Source organism: Rhagoletis pomonella, unplaced genomic scaffold, assembly GCF_013731165.1.
Source record: "Rhagoletis pomonella isolate Grant_MI unplaced genomic scaffold, Rhpom_1.0 Rhpom_scaffold_00009, whole genome shotgun sequence".
Classification (NCBI taxonomy): domain Eukaryota; kingdom Metazoa; phylum Arthropoda; class Insecta; order Diptera; family Tephritidae; genus Rhagoletis; species Rhagoletis pomonella.
In genome coordinates, this window is record NW_023458563.1 from 37,450,386 (window position 1) to 37,475,728 (window position 25,343).

The following is a 25,343-nucleotide window of genomic DNA, read 5'->3' on the forward strand; positions in this document are numbered from 1 at the left end:
AGATACTGCGTATGGTAGCATGAAATTTTACAATCTGCTTAATTGTCAGGTTGTTTTTTGTATCATAGAAACACATAGCAACTGATTTCACACTTACAGTGGGATAAACTTAAAACCTCTAATATAAATTAGTTAAATTTAGTTAAGATTTTTTTGTATAAATTTTAAGTTTTCGTTTGGAATAATTTTCATGAACTAATCTATTAAGAGATATTTTTAGAAAATTGCCGTACATCCGACATCTATTAAAATTTTGACATCCTCATCTTTAGAAAAAGAAATTCAAGACACAAGTTAATGTGCAAAAATTAAATTAAAAGTCTCCTTATATTTATGGAACGTATAATAGAAAAATTTTTATTTCATAACCAGACTTTATGAATAGCCTACTCTATAAGTAATAGTAGAAATTCCGAATAAGTAAGTTCAGTCAAGATGTCATTCAAAAGTTTTGAAGAAAATCACTTTTCTCTTTTGTGAAAATTTGGGACTATCTTATGCGAGTATTGTCGGCAAAATGTTAGTCTATGAATGATTAAAAATTAACGAATAAATGGTTAATCGCAAATAATAATTAAAATTAATAAAGCATTCGCTGTGGTGTAGTGGTTAGAAGTGCGCACTACCATTCCGCAGGGCGAGGGTTCGAGCCAAGTTCCGGCTAACATAAAACAAGAAAAAGTTTTTTGTAATAGTGGTCGGCCCCCGGCAGGAGTCGGCGTAAAACTGTAGATCCCTTCCCTTGGTGCGACAACATCAAGGCGCATGCCACAATCGGAGGAGTCGCTCGGCCAAACACTAACATATGTCGATGGTCCTCTGCAATAACGGCACAACTCAGGTTTTTGAGATATATAGTGGATTAGGTTAATAAATAACCATATTCTTCTGTGGCAAATCGACATAGGCTTTGTTGTTACCAATCCGGCAGAGGCAAAGTTTTGCCATTTGGCATAAAACCGAAGTAGCCAACCCTTACAACTGAACAGTGGCAAATGTCTAACATTAATCGTGAATATTGGCATAAGTCAAAAACTGTGAAATAACGACACTTTTCGTTTTGTTTCGTTGTTCAGCAACACAAATGGAATTTTTTTTTCGTTTAACTACATACCAGTTGTTACTTATTTCGTATTTTTGCAGTCCAACACTTACTGAATCTTTAGAAAGAGACATAATTTGAATTCTCTGGTTTGCTTATTTTTAACGACAAGGGGCAACATTTCTTCAAATAAAACATTAATTACACACGCACAAATTTTGCCTGCAATTTCGATCACAATTGAACACTGCACTTCACTCTCGTTTCGAATTTTTGAAAGCGTTTTTTAAGCTATTTAATGGCTGAACACTTCTCGGGGGCACTTGATATTGTAAAAAAAAATATGCGCAATCCGATCCCTAACTACATTTTTTTGTAAAGAACGCCCGTTTAATTTAAATTTGTAAAATTACAATTATTTCTTTTGTTTTGTTTACATCTGTCATTTGTTACAAATGAAGAAAAGTCCAAGAGTTCCCAAATATAAATATTTGTATATCTATTTATTAAAAAAATAATTTATAATAATAATTTATTTAAATAATACTTTATTAAAACACAAATTTGAAGTGCAAATACATTTGCAAAACTGTTTATCAAAAAATATTATTAATTTGGCAGCATACTATAGTTTTCATGCATTTTGAGAACAATTAATCGAATATCTGTACATACATATGTATAGCATATACTTATGGCGGCCGTGGTAGCAGAGTGATTACATGTGCGTACTTCCACTCCATAGGACCATGGTTAAATCCCTGGTCAGATTATAACCCAAAATAGCAGTCGTCCTTCGGCACGCAATGACAAACCCTCGAGTATATTTCTGCTTAAAAAACTCTTCTTATAAAATAATTTGGTGTTCGGAGTCAGCCTTAAATATGTACATAGGTTTCTCCATTTGTGCCACAACAACAGAACTCATGCCTCAAGTTTGAGCAGAAGCTCGGCCAAACACTTAGAAAAATATTTTAGCACCAAATATTTATTTGTTTACTTATTTTAAGGGAAATGGCAATCTTCTGGTTTCACATTTTGAGTACAAAAATCTCAACCCTGATACAACAAATAGTATTAGTACTGAACGATAATGACAGATTGCATTCACATAAACGTACAATCGTACATGATTGAGTTTTTTTTTGCATTCACATTCTCTATGTGAATGGGTGTCAACCATTCCATAACACATTACATATTTTGTGTTTATAATTTGTAACTAATCTTAAGAGTGGTTGTTAAATTTTTTAAATCAAACAATCACATTTTTGAAACGAATAAAATTAGAATGCACACTCAATTGATTCAATCATTACACAGCTCTGTTTTGCATCCATTTTTTAGCGAACAAAGTTACTCACAATGCCGAAGTTGTATTAGATTGTTGGGAGTTTTCATTTTTTCTTAATTTTTCTTATTTTAATCATCGCTAATTTCAAAAATTTCTATGAAAGTTACCAATTATGTATGCAGTATTTATCTAAAAGTATTCGCGAAAAAATGTATACCTCATTTAATGAAATCATGTAAAATTATCGAAGTTAAGCAATTTAAGTAGAAATACGGTCTGGAGTTTTCCAATCTTTTGCGGAGTGTTACTAAGAAATTCATCAAGCACCGTCATGAAAATTTTTTAAATCTTCCAGAGACCAATCCCCCTAAAATATCGCTAACCTTGAGTGGTTTATGATTACCATTACAGGCACGGTCACTAGATTAGGTATCAGTTTGCTCGAAAATAAATGTACTTTTATACGTATGTATATAATATCGTCGAGGCCTTTGCAAAACCACCCATCGGACCAGTGGCAAAACGGCCTAAATGGCCGTTGTGGCAAAAGTACGATTTGGTAACCACAAACTCCAAGGCATCGAGACTTATGCATAAAAATCTTAAAATCATTATAAAAACAACATATTTTAACAATATTTTAATAGAAAACAGCTCATTTTTTGCTTTTATATTAAAATATCAATATTGTTGCCGCCACGAAGTTTTCGCGCAATGAAAATGTGGCTGTCAAACTACCAAATTGCTGGCAATATTTATCAAGATAAAAGCTCTGATAATTATTGCTTGGCAACTTTTATAAAAATTTTTGAAATTTGAAAAATTTAAGAAAAATAGAAGTTTTTAAACTTTACCCGACGGCAACTTCTAGCGATCTAAGTATACCAATAGATTGTTTAATGTCATTATAAAGATATATACGTAAATCCTCTTTATGAGATATATTCAAGCTTGTAATAAATAAGTGAAAATAACGGGTTTTTAATAAAAAAAAAAACAAAGGAGTGTTCAGGAACTATAAGAACCCTATTTTCATGTTGTACTCGGCCCTACACAAAGTTTTGTTTCGGGTGTATTTCGTGACTTTATTTTTGTAAGACGGTGTTATCAGTATATTCATTACATTCAATATACACACGTACATATACATATGTATTCAAATCCAAATTATTTTTCAGCTTATCTGGTGGAGAATTGTTCGAGCGCATAACCACCGAGGGCTACTTCATGACTGAAGCGGAAGTAATTAACTATATGCGCCAGATTTGCGAGGGCATTAGACACATGCACGAAAAGAATATCATTCATCTGGACATAAAGCCAGAAAATATTATGTGCCACACTCGCAGCAGTACGAATGTGAAACTTATTGATTTCGGATTGGCCACTCGTTTGGATCCCAATGAAGTAGTCAAAATAACAACTGGTACCGCCGAATTCGCAGCGCCTGAGATTGTGAATCGCGAACCGGTTGGTTTCTATACGGATATGTGGGCCACTGGAGTCCTTGCTTATGTACTGTTAGTATCTTGAGTTAAATTATTATTTTAATACGACGCCGCTTTCTAACCTAACCAATTTTTTTTTTTCTATTTTTGTGATTTAGGTTAAGTGGATTGTCGCCATTTGCTGGCGATAACGATATACAAACACTCAAGAACGTCAAGGCCTGTGACTGGGACTTCGACGAAGTCGCCTTCCGCCATATTTCCGATGAAGCTAAAGACTTTATTAAAAAACTACTTATCGCCAATAAGGAAAAGCGTATGACTGCACATGAATGCCTGTTGCATCCATGGCTAACAGGTGATCATAGCGATCGCTCACAGAAAATTGCGCGCGATCGCTACCTTGCATTCCGTGATAAACTTCGGAAGAAATATGAAGATTTCGACAAGTATTTACTTCCTATTGGACGCTTATCCGAATACTCTTCGCTGCGTAAATTGCTAATGGAAAAATACAAAATGCACGAAACTTCGTTCGATCGTCGACAAGCGGCACCACGCTTTGTCATCCGGCCGTCATCGCAATTCTGCTACGAAGGTCAAAGTGTAAAGTTCTACTGCCGTTGTATAGCTGGTGCTACACCCACACTTACATGGTCTCACAACAATGTAGAGCTGCGGCAAAGTGTAAAATTTATGAAACGTTACGCTGGGGATGATTACTACTTCATTATCAACCGCGTCAAGCTCGACGATAGGGGCGAATACATAATTCGTGCAGAGAACCACTATGGCTCACGCGAAGAGGTTGTATTCTTGAACGTGCATCCACTACCGAAAGAGCAACCGCGCTATCGCAGTGAAACGACGCCGTTGCGCCGACGTGATCCTCTACCATATACATTCTGGCAAGAAGAATCAGAATCGGCACCCAGCTTTACATTCCTTTTACGTCCGCGTGTCATGCAAGCTCGCGACACATGTAAGCTTCTTTGTTGCCTCAGTGGAAAGCCCACGCCGACTGTAAAATGGTACAAAGATGGTCGGGAACTTAGCAAATACGAATACTCGATGTCAACTTCGGACGGTGTTGTTACCATGGAAATCATCGATTGCAAGCCTTCAGACTCTGGCAAATACACTTGTAAGGCGACCAACTGTCACGGTACCGACGAAACAGAATGCGTAGTCATCGTTGAAGGTAAGAAGTGAATGTGATTAAGTTATATGCACATAAAGATACATACATTGCGCGTATTTAAGAGGAAGTGTTGTATACAAACCAATAGTAAAAAAGAAACGGTGGGGATGTAGATATCGAAGATGTTATTCCATTTTTAGAGAAGTTTTTAGAAATGAAAAACACAAACACATCTTTTGGCAAAATGATTTAAGTATGGAAGCGTATAATGCATATCGTCATCTATATATATATTTATTATTATATATATTATATTTATTTTATCTATATATTTTTTCTCTTAAAACGATGTGGGGAGTTGTAATTCGATGAAATCCATCATAGCAATCAAAACGTGAATTTTGAATTTTTTATAAGTTATGACTTTTTGGCATTTCAGTGACGATGTTGTTACGTTATTTTGCATTTCAGGTAACGATATGTATATGCACATACGTATGTATGTACAGTAAAACCCGCTTAAGTACCTCACGAAAAATGTCAGCTTTTTGAGGTACTTAGGCGGGTTGGGTACTTAAGAGAACCCGCTTAAGTACCTCGATGCGGGTACTTAAGTGAGCATAATTATTGTTGTAGTTACAGCGTCTTGTTAACTTACACACATTTAATGAAGTATACTTACGTACATACATACAGTTTGGACCAAATTCAAAATGATACTGTTTGCCGCTTATATTTATTAATTTTTAAGATTTGTCAATTAAAGTACAGTTCATTGCCTAAAAACATACCATATAAACTTAAGCTTCAAATTTTGTAGAAGTTCATAAAATTTTCATCAAAATTTGAAACTTTTTTCTCATAAGTGACCCCATTCAATTTTTGGTGTTACAAGTGGCAAAAAATTACTTTTGATTTTTTAGAATTTTTTTTGCAGAAGATGCTGCGGGTTTCTTCACATAAAAAATGGTTTTTATTCGTTATATGGAAGCAACGCCGACAAAACATTCTAAAAAATCAACGGTAATTTTTAGCCACTTGAAACTTGCATGTTGTTATACTCACGGTAGCAATTAATATCGATTGTGTAGCACTGCCATTCCAAAATATGTAAATATTTTAAGAAATTTTAAAAGAGCATTTAAAAGGGGAAAATTATAAGTAAAATGGTAAATGGGGTACTAAAAATTTAGGTACTTAGGCGGGTTGGGTAAATAAGCGGGGAGGTACTTAGGAGAGGGATTTTCTTCAGATTACGTGCCTAAAAAATGTTGATTACTTAAGCGGGTAGTACTTAAGCGGGTTTCACTGTACAATGAAATGTGTTCAGCTCAATGAGATAGATTCTTTGCATGGGAGATGCTGAATATCTACATATGTATGCATTACTGAAGTATTATCATCAATTTTTATTCACTGCTTCTGTAGCGTAGTTTTTTATTTATGAATATATGTATGTAAATGACAAATGTGAGTGCAAGAGTTTTATTGCTGCAGAATGACGATAACCCGTACCGACTTGAAGTCAAAGTTTTGGTTGAGTGCTTATACTGGGATCCCCACACGGTTCGACAAATTTAATTTCACGTAAACAATCGGCATGTTTGTCGAACACACCAGTGTTACCAACTCCAAAGGGCCGAAAATCCCATTCTTCTCTGAAAAACGCCTTGTTTATCCCATTTTAAAATTCAAAAATCCCATTTATGAATAATAAGGGTTAAATTCACAGAGCGTAGTTAACCACTGACAAGAGTTTAACTATCGATTTTGTTATTCACAATGCCCAGTTAACAAAAGTTTAAACCAGCATGCAACCACAGTTAAACTCTTGTGAAATTACATTTTTTTTTACAAAATTCAAATCTTAATAGAAAGATTTTGATTTTTAGAATTTGTATATTTTCAAGATATGAACTTCCTTAGCTAACTATGTGAATCTAAATATACTTTCATAGTTGAACTCTTGTGGGCGGTAAAGCTAACCATGATTTAACTAAGCACTGAATTCGGCCCTAAATATTAAGTTTGTAATAGCAATATATATGTTACCGGGTAAACCCAGTCCACCATATTGTTGCGTCCAACTTGTTTCCGCATTGGACGGATATATTAGATCTAGGTAGAACTAGTTTAGCCTAGGAAAAACTAGTTTGTCCTAAGATTGGGTTTGGCCGGTAACATATATGAGGTATTTATAGCAGCCAGCTCCAGTTCGGTTTTCACTTTTCTTGCGTTGCACATGGCATGGCACAGCCGTAATGCGACTATCTCTGGTGTAGTATTTTTGTTATCAAGTTAACAAGGCCTTTCTAAGTATTGAAGGTGAAAATGCAAAAAAATAATTATCCGCAAAGAAAGTAAAATTCATGAAATTTAAAACTGTGGTTAGCTATTACAAAATTACGTTTATGGAAACGTTGTCAGCGTTCAAGAAATGCTTATTGGACGTCCTACCCGTCACAGCAAAATATGTTTTTTTTTTACATAACTCACAAATACGTTAGCTTCCCACTGTTTAAATAAGGTCCTCTTAATAAATACCAATATCAAATCAGTAGTGTTCATTTTACTCACGAGCTATGTGTCCTCATTAGTCTCGTCCCACCCGTCACTAGCTAAAAATGTTTTTTTTTTTCAAACATAATAATGGCATCAAATCGTAAATCGGACCATAACATTTTATTAACTACATTCGAGAAAATCGATATGCACGAAATGTTTTGATATAGTTTGTCTAAAATTGAGAAACGAATCCATCAACTCAGAGAGACGGGTGTCGTCGTTATCTCACCCGTCACTCTTGGGGAAATGAATATTTTCAACTTCGCGAGTATGAGAATGAACATTACTTATTGTGAATGATTAATAAGTAAAAAGAAGAAAAAACAAAAGAACGAGCGAATAAACAAAATGTCATCGAAATTTAAATTGAAATTGAGATGGTCGTGTAAACAGCTATAATTTCAAACCGAAATTGAGAGTTGAAATGGCGTAAGTTAAGCGTATTTTACATTAGTTGTCCATTTCAAATAAGAGTAAGAAAACATTCAAATTACCATCGGTCTTTAGTTTCAAAAAATGAATGGTCGCCGCAAATAACTTTGTAAGCGACAAGATTATAATTTTACAGAAATAAAAAGAAAATGTTTTTAATGGTGCACACACATAAGCTCATTTGATTTGGTGTTCTACTTTTTCGGTACAGGAGTATTCAATAAACTTGCTCTTAAAGTATAAAATATTTATGTAAAATGTACATTGTACATTTATATCGTTAAAACTAAAGAAACTTGTTCTAAGAAAATTGTCGCTTACAACGTCATTCGCGGCGACCATTCAAATGTCTCTGAGGTGACTAGCGATTCATTTATAGACATTTAGGCCGATCTAGCCGAAGCATAGTTCAATTTTCGTTTTAGGAAACCGAATCTTCCTACTTTGGCTCGTTATCTACTTCTATTCAATTCAACTGTAACTTGCTTCTTGTTTCAGTCCACTTGGGGCCTGTGAATCCTGCCTTCTTCATTACTATCGTCTGTGAAGCCTGGACGTTTGTTGTTGTTGTTTTAGCACTAAATCGGCTAGTCTATCAACCGCTGTCGTCAATTTCAAATAGCGGCAGACCCAGGAAACGTGCTGTTTAACGGGATCAGACCAAAAAGGGAAGAGAGAGAGCTAACCTAACCCTAGCCAAACCTGTTATAGTATCCAGACATTAATGAGCTCCAATGACGGAATTCACGGGTCGAGAGTTAGTAAAAGTGGTGTTTGTCTCTCGGTGAATGTTGCTTAAGGCCTATCTGTACAACTTTGGGTTCACTGTTTGTGCGATGTACATCTGGCAGGAAGGTGGAAAACGATACTAGTAAATACAATACATACTCGATACTTTTCGTCCTATACCAAGCAATTTATGTATCGATACTTTTGAACCGAGTACCGAGTAGGTATCGGAAGATAGTACTTGTATCGAAAACCGATTCAGTAACAATTTTATTCCCGGACTTTTATTTTTTGATCCAATTTTTATTGTGAATAGTTAAAAAATTTTAGCAGTTTAATTTCCAACGAATAGAAAGTCCTACAAAGAAATACCCATTATCATCTAATCTAAGTCCACTTTTTGTGAAAACTCATATTTGGCTATAGGAAGGAAGATAAATTAAAAACGCAATGCGTCCGAAAGGATTAACTAACGTGATTTTTTATTTTTTCCCGTTTATATTCAATTTAAGGCAAATTTACTAAGTCCGAAAGAGGCACAGCAAATTTGATAAGCTCACAAAAAATTCTAAATATTTTAATTTGCAACGGAACTTTTTGCAAAATTCTTGAAGGAAATGTTTTGAAAGGTTGTTTTTCTCTCCTGTAAAATTTCTACAAATGGACTTAGCAACTTTTCAGTCTAAGCTGGCCATATGAATGCCTGCACTACATTATAACATTGTCCTCCGAATATTATCAAGATCATTACTTCTTTCAGAAATATACCATCGTTACTCTGCAAAAATGCTGTTGACTAGTGTTATAATACAGATAACTTTTATTAGTTAATTTGGATGAAATAAATTATAATTATTATCTTTGTACAAAATATATAATTATGTATAACAAATAAAATGCGTACATAAAAAGGAAGCAAATTCTGTTAACAAAATTGTGTGGGGATTTTACAAAACTACATATCGGACTTAGCACCTTTTTCTTGTTTTTAAACTTAAAGTTTTTCTTAAAAAGATTAACTACCATTCTTCTAAAATCAAAAACTATCGTTACATAAGTTATTTTGACAAAAATTCATAGACATGTGATAGCGTTTTTTTAAAAACAATTCTTATTTATGTACAAATATCGATATAAGTAGGTATCGATACTTTCAGCCCCATACTTAGTAGGTATCGATACTTTCTTTCGATACTACTTCCAAGTACAGGTATCGTTTTATCCCTAGGTGGATCAGCAGACAGACAACAGACAGCAAACAGCAAGTGCTATTTTGGTGTTTCCTGATAGCAGCCGAATTGCTTGCTGAGCATAAAGATACGTATGTTCCCTGTAGGCTAGGCAGCGTGGTAAATTAGTGAAACTCCTTCTGCTGGCTGAGAAAGTTTCGAGAGGTAGGAGTTAAACAAAAGTTAAACGATAGGCCGGTCTTGGTGGACGGCTTTAGAGGGGTGTGTTCCTTGGCTTATATTACGGAGGTGCTAACCACAGAGTGTAGTTTGAACGGTTGCCTTCACCAACGACGTGTACATTATATTGCACTGTGAGATAATTATATTCAACAATTTTTATTGAGACTGAGGCCGTTTTTATTGAAAAAATATTGTGTAAAAGCAACAACAATTTGAAAAAATGGTAGAAGTGATAGCTATTTCGGAAATCCACAGCTGACTCAGCCAGTTGCCTACGCACTGTGCTAAGTTCGCCTTATAAACTGTTGTTGCTTTTTCCACTTTTTTCATGTGAGCCAACTACAATCAAGCGCAGCTATTCCAGTGCTATTTAAACTTGATCATGTGGTTGTTGGTTTTGTTGGTTTTTGTTAATAATTCTATTTTTAAAATGTTTAACTTTTAGGTGTGCTCGTCCTTAAGTTATTTGTTTTTGTTATTTATGGCTTTATAACAATTATATTCAACAACTTTTATTGGGCTTGAGGCCGTTTTCAATGAAAAACTATTGTGGAAAAGCAACAACAATTAGTGATATGCTGAATTGTCGGTTCCCAATACTCGGCACCCAATCCGATTCGATACATTAAACCTTCTCTTTACATATACACTTCTTGTCAGCTGATTAAGTTTAGTCACATTTTTTAAAAAAGTCTAGCACATTACATAACCAGCACCACATTAATCCACATTTCAAACTTTTTACAAAATTAAAAAAATTCAACAAACTTTAACAATTACACCTAAAAATTTTAAACTTTTTATTAAAAATTTTAGGTATACAGTTTTATAGCCCACTATATTTTAGTAGATTTAACTACAATAATTTTTTTTTGCTGACGGTCCTAGACATTTTCCTCCATATAAAAGTAATTGACGATCATCTATCTATATATATAAACTAGCTGTACCCTGCCACGCTTTGCTGTGGCGTATTCCTGTTATATGGATGACAAATTATTAACGAAACAATGCATACGTTTCATATGTGTTTGGTTATGTAATAAGTACTTGTGTGCACACAATATTTATTGTTTTTCCATTCGCTGCATAGATATCAAGGATATCTGATTTGCTTTTCCAAAGTTCGACTGGAGCATTATTGATTGTGATTCCGATTGTCAATCGAATTCGGAATTGCAATATTTTAAATTGAAATGGTGTATCGGTCGGAATCATGGGAATTCTTCACCTTTGAAAGGCCACGTTAAAATCTTTACTTACAATACTTTCTTCATCAATTTCTTTAGTGCGAGTCGCCTGCCGTTGCAAAGTTTTGGCCGATTAATATTCCGCAACATGATAATTGGCACACCCATTTTCAATTTCAGTATGTGGAGTCTACCAGGAAGATCAATCGAGTTCAAAAATTCCGTTGGATGGTCTTTTTCCACAACGGTGTTTATTGACGTATGTGCTATTTCCTCACGTTGAATGCTGGATTGAATAATATTAGTGGTACTCACCAACGTGGGCAAGTGGCCTGGCAGTCTGGTAAAATGGCAGATCAGCTCAAGCAACGACTGTTTTCAATACCACTATAATTTAGTTGATAGACATCCTTATTCTTCGCAGCAAGAATAGCCCGTTCACTGAGCCAATCAAGATTCCTATAATTAAATTTCTTAATAAAGAAACATTCTTTCGATCAGTTCTCCTTTCGATATTCCTAAGTTACAAAAATTATCAGGCCATAAAATTTGTCTTAATCTCTCATTGACTGGCAGCTTTGCGTTCCCAATGTCCAGTTATTGTCGCGCGAATACTTCAGCTGCAGTGTATGTATGTTCACCTTGTTGCAATGTTGACTATTTCAGGCAAGCATTTATCTCGTCCGCTAGTGTTAATCGGGGAACTACAGACAATGTTTGCGTAAAATCTCCTGCGAGCAATATCAATGCATTCCCGAATGGTTGAACGTTTCCACGCAAATCTCACAACAATCGATCATCGACCTTAAGCGATTTTTTATGTGCACCGGTTGCCCTGGAAATATTGCATGTGGGAGTTTCGATTACTTATATGTTCAATGGCAGCTCAAGAGCTGAATTGGCAATGCTCCCACCTGGTACCAATGTCGCAGCAATTCCAGACGAAGTGATAGCTAAGGTAATGCAATTTTTTTGATCGAACCGTTGCCAGAATCCATCTGATAAGTACCACCTAGCGCATCCTCCCCCAACTCCGCCATTTATCATTTGCATATTCTTCTTCTACTTTGGCTTTGTAACCGCCTAAACCATTTTGGCCGAGCTCGACAAAGATCGCTAGTCAATTTCTCTCTGTGCCAACTTGGTCTCTCCATTGCAGCGGGGGGCTCCATATTCCTCTGCTACCACCAGTGGATTGCGAGTTGAATTCTTTCACACCTGGAACCTCGGTTCCTATTGGAACGACATGTCTAAGCAAGCGGAGCCGCTGCAATTTCATTCCCTGCACTATGTATATTTCGTTTTAAGTCTCATACAACTCATCGTTCCATCGTATACGGTAATCCCCGTCGCCCACGCGTAGAAGCCTGTAAATCTTCCGTAAGATCTTTTTGTCGAATACTCTAAGAGACGTCTCATCGAATGTTGTCATTGCCTAAGCTTCTGCGCCATATAACAGCTCGGGCATGATGAGTGACTTATAGAGTGCGGTTTTTTATACGTCGAGAGAGGACTTTACTCCCGAACTGCCTACTCAATCCAAAGTAGCACTTGTTTGCAAGACTGATTCTGTGTGGGTTTTCCATGCTGATATTTTTATCTGTGATAATGCTGGTTCCCTAGTACACAAAATTCTCCACTTTCCCGAACTTAAAGCAGTCAACAGTGACTTGGGTTCCAAGGCGCTGACTGTTTTTATGACAGGAGATACTTCGTCTCGTCCTCGTTTACCACCAGGCGCATTCGCTTTACTTCCTTATCCAGTTAGGAAAAGGCAGAAGAGACTTCGCGGTTTTTGCTACCGATGATGTCGATGCCATCGGCAAACGCCAGAAATTCCACGCCGTTGAAAAAAAAATGTTCCTGCATGGTTTAGTTCTGCAGCTCTTATTATCTTAACATTTGCATCATGCGATCGTAAATGCCCTTCTGCTTTCGCTTTGATTTTGGGAATCTTTGGTCGGGAATAGGAGTTCACAATAATAATGATAATCATAATCATAATAATATTATCTCAAGTTATTAAAATTTTTTTTACTCGCAATATACGTAGTAGGCAATGGCGACCCCAAACGAAATAAATTGCTTACGATTAAAAGTTAACTGATTTATAATGCTAGGGAATGTTGTCAACAGTTTTATGTTTTCATTAAGTATTTTTTAAACAGCTTTCATGCGATAGTTTTTTTTTATTTTCGTTACTCTTTTATCATTTTGTTATTTGTTTCGGTAGTTTTTAGCTGACTTCAAAAAAAGCAGAAGGTTATCAATTCGTCGGAATATTATTTATTGTGTTTGTTACCGCATAACTTTGGACCACGTCAACTGATTTCCAGGTGATCCCATACTAATTTGGTTTAGATCCGATTATTGGATCATGAAAAAATTAACGGTACTATTAAATTTTTTATGAGAATTGATGTCGGTTGTGTTTTTTGCTTAAAAATTTCTTGTTTATTAATTTTTTACATTAAGTAATTTGTGTAAAAGCTCTTCGTTGATAATATGATCACTTCGTTTAGGGATGTCGGAAAAACATCGAAAATATCGATGTTGTGCTTCGATGCATCGAAAATTTTCCACTCGATGTATAAATAGTCGATGTATTGATGCATCGATGTATCGATGTTTTTTTGAAAACTGACATCTACGGTACATCGAACCGTCATTCCAGTTATTCAATTGTTCAAAAAGAAGAAGTGACTTTGGCCAAAAAATTTAAATGGCTGCAAGAAGTTCCGTTAGAAACATAATTAGCTCAGTTGCAGTAATTTATTTAAAATTTTCTACAATTTTGCTAATAACATTTTGTTGTGAAACATTATCTGAAAAATCCTATGCAAATCGATGCATCGATGTACGCCCTTCGATCCATCGAAAAATATCGATGTACATATCGATGCATCGAATCAAAGAAAAACATCGATGTATTTTTGCCACTGACATCCCTAACTTCGTTTGATAAGATGTTGTAAATTCTATATTTATTTAAACTGTTCCGATTTTGAATAAGTGGAAAGATTTAAAAAAGTTCCCTAGTAAAGCTTTCCGAAACACTTTTCGTTTGGAACCAGTTATGTAATATTTCATTTAAATTCAATATTTTCAGTCTTTACTTTTAGATAGGTGATAATCCTATTAAAAATATTTCCAAATCAAGATTTTTCAAATACCTTTCGTTTGGCACTCATATTATACCTCAAATATATTTTCTGCTGTAAGCCTTCTTAAATATCTTTGTATATATAGATATAGATTTCTAAATCAAGATTTCTCAAATGCCTTTAGTTTGTTACCGATATTGTAACATTTCATTTATTTTACGAATTTAATTGGGTTAAATTTTCAAACAGGTGGCAACCCCCCTCAAACATATTTTCTACTGTAGATATTTTATAAACTCTTTAGTTTTATAGCAATATTTCATTTTCTTTATCAATTTAACTGAGCCAAAATTTTAAAATAGGTGGCAACCCTCCTCAAAAATATTTCCAACAGTTATCTTTCTTAAACCTCTTTAATTTGATACCCATATAGTAATAATTAACTCATTCTAATTTAATTAATATAATTGGGTTTAAAAAATTTCAAATAGGTGGAAACCCTCCAGTTTTTGCGACACCATTGGTTCTGGTATTATACCAAACAATATAAAATAAAAATGTTTCAAATCGGTTCTGCCGTTCTCGAGTTTTGACGACCGTGACATACGAACACAACATTTTTATATATATAGATTTCGTTGATAATATGATCACGTCGTTTGATAATAACTATGTTGTTAATTCTTTCTTCATTTGAATTGTTTGGCCTTTGGATAGGTGAAAACATTTAAAAAATTTCTAGTAAACCTTTCCCAAACACATTTAGTTTGGTACCAATTATGTAATATTTCACAAAAATTCAATATTTTCAGTCTTTACTTTTAGATAGGTTATAATCCTATTTAAAATACTTCCAAATCAAAATTTCTCAAATACCTTTCGTTTGGTACCAATATTGTAATTTTTAATTTATTTTATCGGTTTATATGAGTTACATTTTCAAAAAGGTGGCAACCCTCTTCAAAAACATTTTCGACCGTAAGCCTTCTTAAAAATCTTTAGTTTGAAACGCACATTGCAATATTCAATTTATATTATTTTAAAATTTTAAAATATGTGGCAAACCTCCCCGAAAATATTTCCAACAATCATCTTTCTTAAATACCTTTAATTTGATACCTATATTGTAATAGTCATTTATTGTATCAATTAAATTGAGTTAAATTTTCAAATAGGGGGCAACCCTCCTCAAACGTATTTTCAGCCGTAGCCTTCTTAAAACTCTTTAGTTTGACACCCACGTGGCAAAATTTCATTTACTTTATCAATTTAACTAAGTTTCAATTTTTAAATAGGTGGCAACCCCCTCAAAAATATTTCTAACAGTTATGTTTCTTAAACCTCTTTAATTTGATACCCATATTGTAATGTTTCATTTATTTTATCAATGTAATTTAGATAAATTTTCAAACTGGTGACAACCCTCCTCAAACATATTTTCGGCTGCAAGCCTTCATAAAATTCGTTAGTATGACACCCACATGGCATTATTTCATTTATTTTTTCAATTTGACTGATTTAAATTTTCAAGTAGGTGGCAACCCTCGTCAAAAATATTTCATTTTTAAACCTCTTTAATTTTAAACCCATATTGTAATATTTCACTTATTTTATCAATGTAATTTAGTTAAATTTTCAAACAGGTGGCAACCCTCCTAAACCATATTTTCAGCTGTAAGCCTTCTTAAAACTCTTTAGTTTGACACCCACATGGCGATATTTCATTTATTTTATAAATTTGACTGTGTTAAAATTTTCAAATAGGTGGCAACCCCCCTCAAAAATATTTCTAACCGTCATCTTTCTTAAACCTCTTTAATTTGATACCTATATTGTAATACGTAATTTATCTTATCTTTAAATTGAGTTAAATTTTCAACCAGGTGGCAACCCTCCTCAAACATTTTTTCGGCTGTAAGCCTTCTTAAAAGTCTTTAGGTTGACACCCACATTGCAATATTTTTTTATTAATTTATCTGATTTAAATTTTCAAATAGGTGGCAACCCTCGTCAAAGATATTTCCAACAGTTATCTTTCTTAAACCTCTTTAACCTAATACCCATATTGTAATAACTCGTTAATTTTATCAATATATTTGGGTTTAAAAAATTTCAAATAGGTGGCAACCCTCCAATTTTTTGCGATATCATCGGTTCTGGTATTATACTGAACAATACAAAAAAAATTATTCAAATCGGTTCAGCCGTTCTCGAGTTTTGACGACCGTGACATACGAACACAAAATTTTTATTAATATAGATGCGAATTTCTGTTTGTTTACTACCTTATAACTTCTGAACCACGACACGGAATCAAACGAAACTTTGCACACTTATTTGTTTTTACCCCGGAAAGGTCATAGGTAGATATGGTTTTATTTGCAAACATGTCGTCAATTTTGCAAGGGGCATGGCACCTCCCATAGGCCTGCAAATGTTTAATCAGGTATAACTTCGAAACCATAAGTCAAAAGAACTTGAAATTTGGTACGAAGACATGTCTATGGTAGGCGCTTATAGTAAGATATATATAAATAGGTTTATAAAAGAGGGAGTGGCACCCTTAGGAGTGGAATTTTTTATCACCTATAACTTCGACTCTATAAGTCACATGAATTTGAAATTTTATGTATGTATATGAAGTCATATGTATCTATGGTAGTTGCTTATGGGAAAGTTTATATAAATGCGTTTGTTAAAGGGCGCGTGGCACATCTCATAGGCGTGGAATTTTGTTTCAGCGATAACTTCGGAACCATACGTCGCATGAATTTGAAATTTGATATGAAGTCATATCTATGGTAATTGCTTATGTTAAGGATTATATAAATGCGTTTGTATAAAGACTTGGGGCGAAACCCAGGGGCAAAAGCTAGTACTTTTTATGGGAGAAAACCGTCAGCTAAAAAAATTATTAAAAACCAACGCAATTTTCTAGGTTCTTGAAATTTGCACTTTAACCAACTAAAATTTAATGAGCTATAAAACTGCATAAAAAGTTTAAATGTTTTGGGTGTAATTTATAAAGCTTCTTTAATGTTAATAAATTTTGTACGAAGTTTGAGATGTACATTTATGTGGTGTTGGTTACGTAATGTGCTAAACTTTTATAAAAAATATAAACAATTAATAGACAAAAGAAAAATAGCCAAAACTGGCCAAAATGTCACTTAACTCAATCTGCCGACCGCAAGGGAAAATTTTGAAGTTTGCAGAAAAAAAAATGCATATTCATTGCTATTTTATACATATTACATCGCCTGAAATAAAAATAGGTACAAATAAGACGATGCTTCCTCAAAAGATGAACAATGTATATGCCAGTTCTTGAGCCTTCTTGCACTTATTGCCACAGTCTTACCAACTATTTACAACAGTTATTGTGGCAACATTGTAAATTCGTAATATTATTACGATTTGCATTGTGGCTGCCGCAGAGGCAGATATTAATCTAGTAACGAGAACATTCAGATCCAAATAATGTGGAAAAATAGACTTATTTAGCCATAGATTAATGACTTCAACGATCACTCAACAGTTTTTACTCCATATTTGTGGATATTGCGGACTCTTATTAGAAATTCTAATATTTCGGTACCGAGTATCGAAAGTATTGGAAACTTTTTAAATCAATATTAAAAAGTACCGACTCAGCACATTACTAACAACAATTTGAAAAAATGGTAGAAGTGATTTCGGAAATCACCGCATTTCCTCATCAGACTTCTTCAACGGTATTCGAACCGACGACCCCAGCTGACTCAGCCAGTTGCCTACGCAGTGCTGAGTCAGCTGGGGTCGTCGGTTCGAGTCCCGTTGAAAAAGTCTGATGAGGAAATGAGGTGATTTCCGAAATAGCTATCAGTTCTACAATTTTTTCAAATTGTTGTTGCTTTTCCACAATAGTTTTTTATTAAAAAGGGCCTCAAGCTCAATTTAATAAATATAATTTTTATAAGGCCATAAATACCAAAAACAAATAACTTAAGGAAGAGCACACCAATAGTTAAACATTCTGAAAATAGAATTATTAACAAAAACCAACAATCACATGATCAAGTTTAAATAGCACTGGAATAGCCTGATTGTAGTTGGCTCACATGAAAAAAGTGAAAAAAGCAATAACAGTTTATAAGGCGAACTTAGCACAGTGCGTAGGCAACTGGCTGAGTCAGCTGGGGTCGTCGGTTTGAATCCCGCTGAAGAAGTCTGATGAGGAAATGTGGTGATTTCTGAAATAGCTATCACTTCTACAATTTTTTCAAATTGTTGTTGCTTTTCCACAATAGCTTTTCATTAAAAAAGTCCTCAAGCTCAATAAAAATTGTTGAATATAATTATTATAAGGCCATAAATAACAAAAACAAATAACTGTGAGATAATAATTTTCTCAGTACGAGGACCCACTTGAACTTTTTTTTTAATTTCCGTTTTGAAAACGCCAGCATTCCTCAAAAGAACCTCAAATTATAGCTCATAATAGTGTCCCCAACCTTTTCAAACTGGTGACCCACCTTTCCTTATGATAATACCTCCACGATCCATCGGTTGAGATTTAGTGAAACTGCGTATTTAGTTTTTCTCTCTGGTGTCAGGATTTTTTTAAAAGGACTTTCAAAAATAAGATTAAACTAAAAAATTATTTAGAAACCGGGTTGCCACTTTGGTAAATTATTACCAAAATTGGTAGAAAAAATTTGGGTTGGTAAAAATGTAAATTTTTGTTCATTTTGGTGGATTTTTGTTAAAGTATTGTCTTAGAAAAATAAATAAAACTTTTCGTTCCCGGTTTATTTTTCGTAGACATCTTTGTATTATAAATTTCTTTCGAAAACTGTAGTCTACTCTGTTGCATTAATTTCACTATGCGACAGTCAAAATCGGGATGGGATGAAACCAACGGGAAATGTTATATCGGTCAAAAACAAGTTATACGTGTCCCGGCGTTTCGCTGGGTCACGTCTAGGAATCGAGATAAATATATAACTATCATATAGGGGAAATTGTCACCTTTGGTAGTCTTTTTATGACATAACTCGAGAACCACTACTCCGATTTTGCTCAAACAAATTTAAAAAAATTAAAAATTACAATTCCTTTAATCTTTTCATATAACGTTTTTCTATATAGTCAACAGATTTGCCGGTAAAAATAAATGTATGAAGAAAAACAAATATTTTTTGCCTAAAATATTAAATTTTTTTAAACTGTTGATTATATAGAAAAACGTTATATGAACAGATCAAAGGAATTGTAATTTTTAATTTTTTTAAATTTTTTTCAGCAAAATCGGACTAGTGGTTCTGGAGTTATGTCAAAAAAAGACCACCAAAGGAGACAATTTCCCCTATATGATAGTTATATATATATCTCGATTCCTAGACGTGACCCAGCGAAACGCCGGGACACGTATAACTTCTTTTTTACCGATATAACTTTACCCGGTAGTTTGAACCCTTCCCGATCACTGACCCCTACCATTTGTCTCACAGTGTTTCCGGACGCTTTAATGCACACATTTTATATATATACGTACATACTCAAAACTCATTTTAGTAAATCCTAAGCTTATGATTGCCTAAATATTTTACATGATTCTTTAAATAAAAAGAAAACAAATGGACAGGTATGTAACTACACACTATGATTGTTCGCTAAATATATCAACGCCAGTTTTTATAAATGGCAATTGTTAAACGAAAAAAATCACAAAAGACCGGCGGCAAAAAAATATTTAAGAATGTTGGTTATACTAAAATTCTATGGGCTCTAAACCAAAATTGTTCTAAAAATTCTTTGGAATTTTTCTAAATTTATTTCAAGCTATATACTGCCATTAATACTGTCTCAAATACCATGTCATTAATTAAACAAAAGGTTCTTTATTGAAAATTTTAATTTTTATGGAAATAACTAAAAAAATAGGACAAGGCATAGTTTTTATTAAAATAATCAACAAATGTTAATGGTAGATATTTTCCAGATTTGGTAGATTTTTTTCAAGTGGATGGTAAGTATTTTTCTTCATCAGTGGCAACCCTGTTTAGAAACATCTAAGTCCTTTGTTTCACAAGGATGAATAGGTGTTGAAAATGTCCTTTTATTAAATTTTTTTATTCAAACTAATAAAATTGGAAGCGCAAAATTCGTGTATATATTAGTTCTTAACATCCTTTTTTCTAAAACCTTATTAGAAATTTTCAAGGATATTGAAGAATAAAGTTTTAAAAAGACGTTTCGTCCTTATGCACCAAAAACTTTTTTAATTCTACAGAATTTTCTCTTTTATATGATACTGTTTTTCTATAATTCTACATTGCACTTAATTTTTTAAACAATTTTTTTAATTAATCACATTTTTTAAATTTCAAATTCCTTTAAAAAAAAATCCTGAAGTAGAGAGAAAAACTAAACGGCCCCTAGATCCGCGAATATATTATTTTTTTTTTTTTTAATTGACTGTCACGCGCTGTTACAGTTGAGAAAATTGTTATCACAATCTATCAATATGTAGAATTGCTGTTTTTAAGTCAGAATACAATATTAATTAAGGCGGGTTCACCGTTCGTGTCCGGACAACTTTTTATTCGCTCTCAAAACATTTGCCGGAGACGGTGATGAAGTACGGTTCACCGTTCAGTTCGGCACATTTGATTTTTTTCTGAAGCAAACAGGTAATGATATTGTTGCCTATATACGATTTTGAGGGCAAATGATAAATGCAATTCGCTGCAAACGCATACAAAGGAGAACGCGGCAACCCATCATCAAGTCGTTCGGACAGAAAATCTAAATCAATTTGAATCGAACAAAGAGTGTTCAGCACATTTTTGTCGTGCTCTCAGTGAGACAGAATGGGAAAGGAACGCGTAAAATTACTAACAAAAAGTGTCCGGACACGAACGGTGAATCCGCCTTTAGATTTTTGAGAATGTTTCGATTGAAGTAACCCACCGGTTGGGAACCGATGGCCCAGAGTATATAATATGGACATTTTGGGCATAACTTTAGATAAGAATGCTATAAAATAATAAAACTTATCGGCTTTGAATTTCTGCAAATATATCCTTTAACATGTAACTTTTTTTTTTAAATATGTCTCCTTAAGGGGTTAGATAGGATACTGAAAAACTATAAACGTAGATTCAGTCGATTAAGGCAAATTTTTTATGTAGATTAGAAGTCTTATGGTACTCGTATAACCAAATCTTCAACTTTAAGTCGGCAGTTGTTATCGTCGATCTACAGCAATAAAAGTTTACATTTATGTTATCTAGGTCAAAAGGAAAAAAATGTAGAGGGTATGCGTAGCGAATTTCGCAAATGAAAATTTCTGGACCACTCTAATGTACAAACATACATATGTGTATCACGATATATGGAGCTAAAGTAAAAACTAAATATTCCGAACGGTTGGTGCATATACTATTGGAGCAATTTTTTAATAAAAAAAAAATTTTTTTTCCAAGCACCCTGTGAAATGAGTTCCGAATTGTTCATGTGATATACCGCTCTAAAAGTGTGACGATATGTATTTGCATCTGTAAATGTGACTTTTTCAATACATATATAATTGCGTCTTTCTGTCGTATTCACAGTCTTTATTTAATTATTTAAAAATACGTTCATTGCCATATATGTAATACTTCTATATGTGTTTTCGATTCGAAATCAAAGAAAGACAGCCTATGAAAATTTTTTGTGATTGTAGAAGTATACGTGTATATTTGTAAACTACTACATAGAATGAAGTGGCATATCACAACAGGGGCGGATCAGAGAATTAAACAAACAAATACAAATTTTACGGTCTCATGTTTCCTTCAAACCGCAGTTAACGCAAACGAATTTTGTTCAAAATTAAATGTTGATGCATAAACGCTCTTATGGTCTGATTATGCATACTTCGCATAACTTCGCACAACTTCGCATAAACTTCAAACTGTAATTTCGTATGTACTTTGTATTTAATTTGTATGTATTCCATTACCCAGAAATTGGAAGAACTTTTAAAAACTTTAGGATCTGTTGAGTTTAGATTTTGCTTCACATTTTGTTAAGTTACATTTTTATTGCACTGGTACAAATGGTTGTACGAAGTTATGCGAAGTATGCATAATCAGACCCTTAGACTGTCTTTGCACCTGTGCGGAGTTGACTTGACAACTTGAAGAACGCATGGTCTGGTCATAATTCGAAATTTTTTACAGCGATTATGGTGTGTATTTACCGCTATCACCGCTAAAAGTGTAAATAAATTCTCGACATACACCCTAAAGTCCAAACATACGCCACAAAAGAAAATTAAATGACCAATTTCTCATTTGCGGGGCGCTTCGGAATCGACGCATTCGACTTTACGCATATTTTCTTATTCTGAATCGGCATTTCGGCGAAAATTTGCTTTCATTTTCTAAATATATATATTAGAAATCTGACAGAGAGAGATTTTTGTTCATCTAGACTCTAGGTCCTAGAGTATTTCTGCTTCAATAAGTAAGTTTTGAAAAAAAATCCTAAATTTTTTTGCGGTTAGGGCTCGATATGTCGACTTTTTTTCGAAGCTCTTCGCTTTTTCGATATCCGAAAAATTGGAAAATAGGAGGTGTTTTTCCTAACTAATGGCGTTTTCTTTTCTACCGAAAAATGTTGCCTTCTCAGTGCCCTCTACGCACGAATACTAAGGAGAGGGCATTGAAAAGGCAACAGTTTTTGTAGAAAAGAAATCGCCATAAAACAAAACTTATTTACACATGAAGCTGTGTGGCATATGATAGTTGACCGAATCCAATAAAGCACGCTATTCATTTCTGTTCTGTGCTTATGGATGCCAACTGGAAATGCCAACTGATGCCAAGTCCTTCTGTAACTGGTACCTTTATCCTCTGCCACCTCAGCGGCTGCAGTGTTTCTCATAGATATACAAATATTGTATTTTTTGGTAATTTTTCATGTGAATTATTTTTCAATAAGAATTTGTTAAACCGCTCCTGAATTTTGAAAAGTAAAAATGGCAGTTTGGGTACATTCTCTTATCGGATCTCTCTTTCTTTTTTGAGTATATCGACACTCTGATGTTGGGGAATGTACTTTGAATTTACTAGCAATATAGAAGTACTACATATATGTTCTTTGCAAACGAAATAAACTAAACTCAGATGATTCCATGATAAAAACATTACAAGGTAAATTCATTCTCTCAATTCGTCGGCCATGATTTTTTTTTCTGACGTTTGCCAACATTTTAAAATCATATAAAATTTAAAATATAAAAATTAAATTGTTCACAATTGTTGTTGTTTGAGATTGAAAATGAGAATGTGTATGTGAGTTCGAGTTTTGAACTGCCTCTCAGTGGTTTTACCTTGTTATGTTTTTATCATGGATGATTCTATCTGTGTGTCAGGTGAAAATAGAAACATTTCTATTTCATATGTACGTGCATCTGCTTTGTACAGAAACAAATCTATTTTGCCCTTACACGATATGTTGGAATTTCCATATGTAAAAAGTGACATGTACTTTGCATGTGTACATATACATATCGTACATATCGTGTAAGAACACCTTAATGGTTATAATAATATTCGTCGTATACAATGTTTTTCTAATTTATTTTATTATTATTTATTATTGAGCTTAATTTGAGCAGGGTGCCGTTTCGAAGGAATGTCAAAAACTTCTGAAATTTTCATGTTAGAATAATTAAATTTCGATCGGCAGGGTGCCCAGGGTGCCGAGAAATATTTTTGCATTGCTGATTTTATTTTTGCGATACATCTTATTGCGATTGTTTGCTTTTTTTTCATCCATAAAACAATTTGTATGGCACATGCTTTTAAATAAATTGCAGTTTTCAACTTGATTTTTTAAGTATATCTACCAGGAGTCAATTTTCTAGGCTATATTTAGCATAATGGAGGCAGATGAATTTCGCATATATTCTCATAAAAGCCATCTTTTTAGTCTGGTTAGGGTTGCAATCAGACCAAAATGATGAAATACACACATAAAAATATGTACAAGGGACATTCCACGTCAACCGGATCAGTACGATGGCTAATTTTTTTGGGACGGATTACAATGATTAAGGCCTTAAAATGATTAGATGTCCCCCATGAAAAACAGTGTGGGCTTTTGAAAAATTCAAAATGGCGTCTCAACTACGGCGCCTAAACTAACAGTAAATTAGATTTAGTTTTAAAATTTTGTGACTCTGAAGAACTCAACGCTTAAGGAGAACAAGTAATAACTATATTTTTCAAAGTTCAAAATGGCGGAACCATATTTGATCTAGACACCACTATCACGGAAAAGTTTAAATCGAACGAACGTACTTGGCGTATGAGTTGCCCAGGATAGATGAGAATGGTACTCATACGCCATGTACGTACGTTCGCATTTAACTTTTCCGTGATAAATGGTAGATCCCATATGGATGCGTCGTTTTGAATTTTTTGAAATCTGATTTCAGACGATTGTAACGTTTTAAGCAAGCAAAAATTTAAATTTTTTGTGTGGCAGTATTGGGTTAGCGATTTCGAATTTTATAATTTACTTTCGTGTGATTCGACTAATCTTCTTTAAATATTGTACAATCTGTAGTTTTAGAGAAATAAAGCCAGTCCAACTGATCGTTTGCGGCACTGTACCCAAATGTGCTTCAGCAAACCGATCGACTTGGTATACATAACTGCATTTATATACACATACATATGTACGTATACATACATATCTAGGGACACATATAGTACACTTCTACATTAGACCGTTCGTTATTTTAACTATTTTTTTAAATATACAGTTTGCCGGGCTCAAAAAGTTGTCTTTTGGTCTAAAAATAAGCAGTGCAAAATTTTATTCGAATATGATAACTCTAAGTACTTGCGCGTTGCATTTGAAAATTTTGAAAACCATATGCACTCTGGGAAAAAAAATTTCTAACAAAATAGTTGAAAGTCGTGAATTTTATAGTCATTTGCTATG

General features: G+C 33.9%; 1 protein-coding gene across 1 annotated transcript in view; it reads left to right on the forward strand.

Annotated features, from left to right (window-relative positions):
* Positions 1–25,343, forward strand: part of LOC118745768 (twitchin) — a 286,196-nt gene that overhangs the window by 238,491 nt on the left and 22,362 nt on the right. The window contains 2 exon segments of the mRNA XM_036479424.1: positions 3,515–3,856; positions 3,943–4,985. Coding sequence (XP_036335317.1) covers positions 3,515–3,856; positions 3,943–4,985 — 1,385 coding nt within the window.